A 2,294-nucleotide genomic window follows, 5' to 3' on the forward strand; every position below is an offset into this window, starting at 1 on the left:
GTATTTTTACAGTGTTTATTTTACAGTTAAAATATCTGTTTATTAAATAAAGTCTAATGTTACAACTAAATGGGGATCCCTTTAAACATATTTGACCAAAGGAAAACCGAAACAGRACTAGAAAGATGAATATGATTTAGATTTWTATTTCTGTGACTKTAYMYAWCCCACAGGAGACACAGCATCAACAGCAGTCGTCATTTCATTCTTTGGCTTTAGCAGCTCCTTTAATTCCACAGCTGACGCTGCTAAAAATGACAGATTTTCTTTTCTGAATCTCTGAGAGCAGGACTTCAATCTCTGAACKCATGAAGTCCTTCTTGTTATTTTTCGCTGTCATTTTCAYGAGTGGACACTTCCTGGTATRAAGGGAAGGAAGTGTAGCCTTATATGTTTTTTTGGGGGGTGGTAATTATGTTAATCTCCTCTYCTCGTGCATGAGCACCTRAATATGAACAGGTGGCATTCATCATGTTTACATTCCTCATTTACACWCTTTTCCTGAAGATRGAAGCGTTTGCTGAATCTGACGTGGCATGTTCATATGAACAAAAGTAAGAGAAATTTAGGATGAGAATTCGAACCTGTTCTTGCATGAGGCCCAATGAATCAAAAGTAGTAAAAGTTTTGCATGTTGTGTACTCATCATCACTAATCTTTATTTTCTTTGTTTCCTCAGGAAAGACCCCTCAGTACTCAGCTCTGTCTCCATGAGAAGTGATCAATCTGCAGGTCATCCCATGAACTTTAAAGACAGACCAGACTCATCTGGAACAAGGTGAAGGTTTTAATTCTATGTCAGCAGATTTGATAGTCCATGGGCTAGAGTGGGTCCCTGCCCCACTCCCCATTTAAACAATCATGCTGATGGTGCCATCAGGAGTCAAAAGGTTTGGCAGAAGATGTTTATCACACAGACCCCAACTATTCAACTTCTTTTACATTTTCATGCACCCTATGATCCATTAGTTAAAAAAAATCATAACAAAAATAATGTTGGTAGTTAATACACCACCTGGACAAATTTGACAGTACCCTCACTTTGTGTGTGCAGATAAGAATTTCAGGGATGCAAATTTTTCAGGTTACATAATCGTTTAATGAAATGTCATTTAAGTTTAAGAACTAAACAGTACCAATCTATTGACACATTGTTTATAAAAATTGGTTGGTTTATAGCAAAGTTATAGACGTTTTAAGTCTCTTGTATTCTTAGGGTCTGAGGGAAACGACACTGGGAAAATGAAATACAAGAAATAAATAAACACAAGACATAAAACCAAAACACAAAGAACCAAGGAACACAGACTTTGACATTTTCTTTTTGTCCTCAGGAAAGACCCCTCAGTACTCACCTCTGTCTCAAAGGAAAGTTACCCATCCATGGGTTATCCTCTAAACATCAAAGATGAGTGAGTCTTTCATTAATAACTAATTACACTTTTCAAGGGTAACTTTTAAACATTTTAACATTTCATGTTTCTCTCTGTTTAGGGTTAACCAGGAGGTGCTGAAAATGCTTGATGGACCATCTGCACACCAGAAACCAACAGAACTAGACCTCGTTTTCAAGGTTCCTGTGACAGAGCACCTTTCACTGCAGACACACACAAATAATAAGATTGTGTTGCTGTAACACCAAGAACTGGAATATGCTTCCAGCTAAGGATGCTACCATTTTTAGGAGAAAATAAACTTTTAATATGCTCTAAAAAATTTTAAAATGAAAAAACTACATAGGACTTTTCTAATTTGCCAAATGCTTCATCGAGACTAAACTAAGTTATTTGCAAGCCACCATAGTGTGTTGATGTTGACATCCTGTAATAACAGTGTAGGAAGAAAATAGCAGCTTCTGCTGACAAAATGTGTACACCAACAAAGCAAAGTGTGTTCATACTCGTCTTTGTGACTTGGAACATTTCACAGGCTGTCATTGGTTGAGAGGTTTTGTTTACAAAACAAATTTCCATGTTTTCCTGGCTTTAAGACATATCATGTTGATGTGATGTTGCAGTTTGGTGACATGAGCCTTGTAACATTATTTTATAACGTCCTGATTCATCTCAGTAATCCAGGTAAAAAATCAAAAGGAAAAAAAAAATTGAATAGGTCCTCTGGACGGGTTCTTCTTTAATGAAACGTTTCGTCTCTCTTCCAAGAGACTTCTTCAGTCTGAGAGTTTCAGGCAAAATTCAGGCTGTTAACAACAACAACACCCCCTGTTAACAATAGGTATTAATTAGGTGTGAACGATAGCCATGTGATGTGAGTATCAGTCACCTGTGAACGAT

General features: G+C 36.9%; 1 protein-coding gene across 3 annotated transcripts in view; it reads left to right on the plus strand.

Annotated features, from left to right (window-relative positions):
- LOC106527032 (protein NLRC3) overlaps window positions 1–2,294 on the plus strand; it is a 27,111-nt gene that overhangs the window by 4,433 nt on the left and 20,384 nt on the right. For all 3 annotated transcript variants that reach the window (XM_014021788.1, XM_014021790.1, XM_014021789.1), the window contains exons 2-4: window positions 680–778; window positions 1,335–1,412; window positions 1,495–1,573. In XM_014021788.1, the coding sequence (XP_013877242.1) occupies window positions 680–778; window positions 1,335–1,412; window positions 1,495–1,573 (256 nt within the window). The remainder of the gene's footprint in view (window positions 1–679; window positions 779–1,334; window positions 1,413–1,494; window positions 1,574–2,294) is intronic.

The sequence above is a fragment of the Austrofundulus limnaeus genome, unplaced genomic scaffold, assembly GCF_001266775.1.
Source record: "Austrofundulus limnaeus strain Quisiro unplaced genomic scaffold, Austrofundulus_limnaeus-1.0 Scaffold305, whole genome shotgun sequence".
NCBI classification, from domain to species: Eukaryota; Metazoa; Chordata; class Actinopteri; order Cyprinodontiformes; family Rivulidae; genus Austrofundulus; species Austrofundulus limnaeus.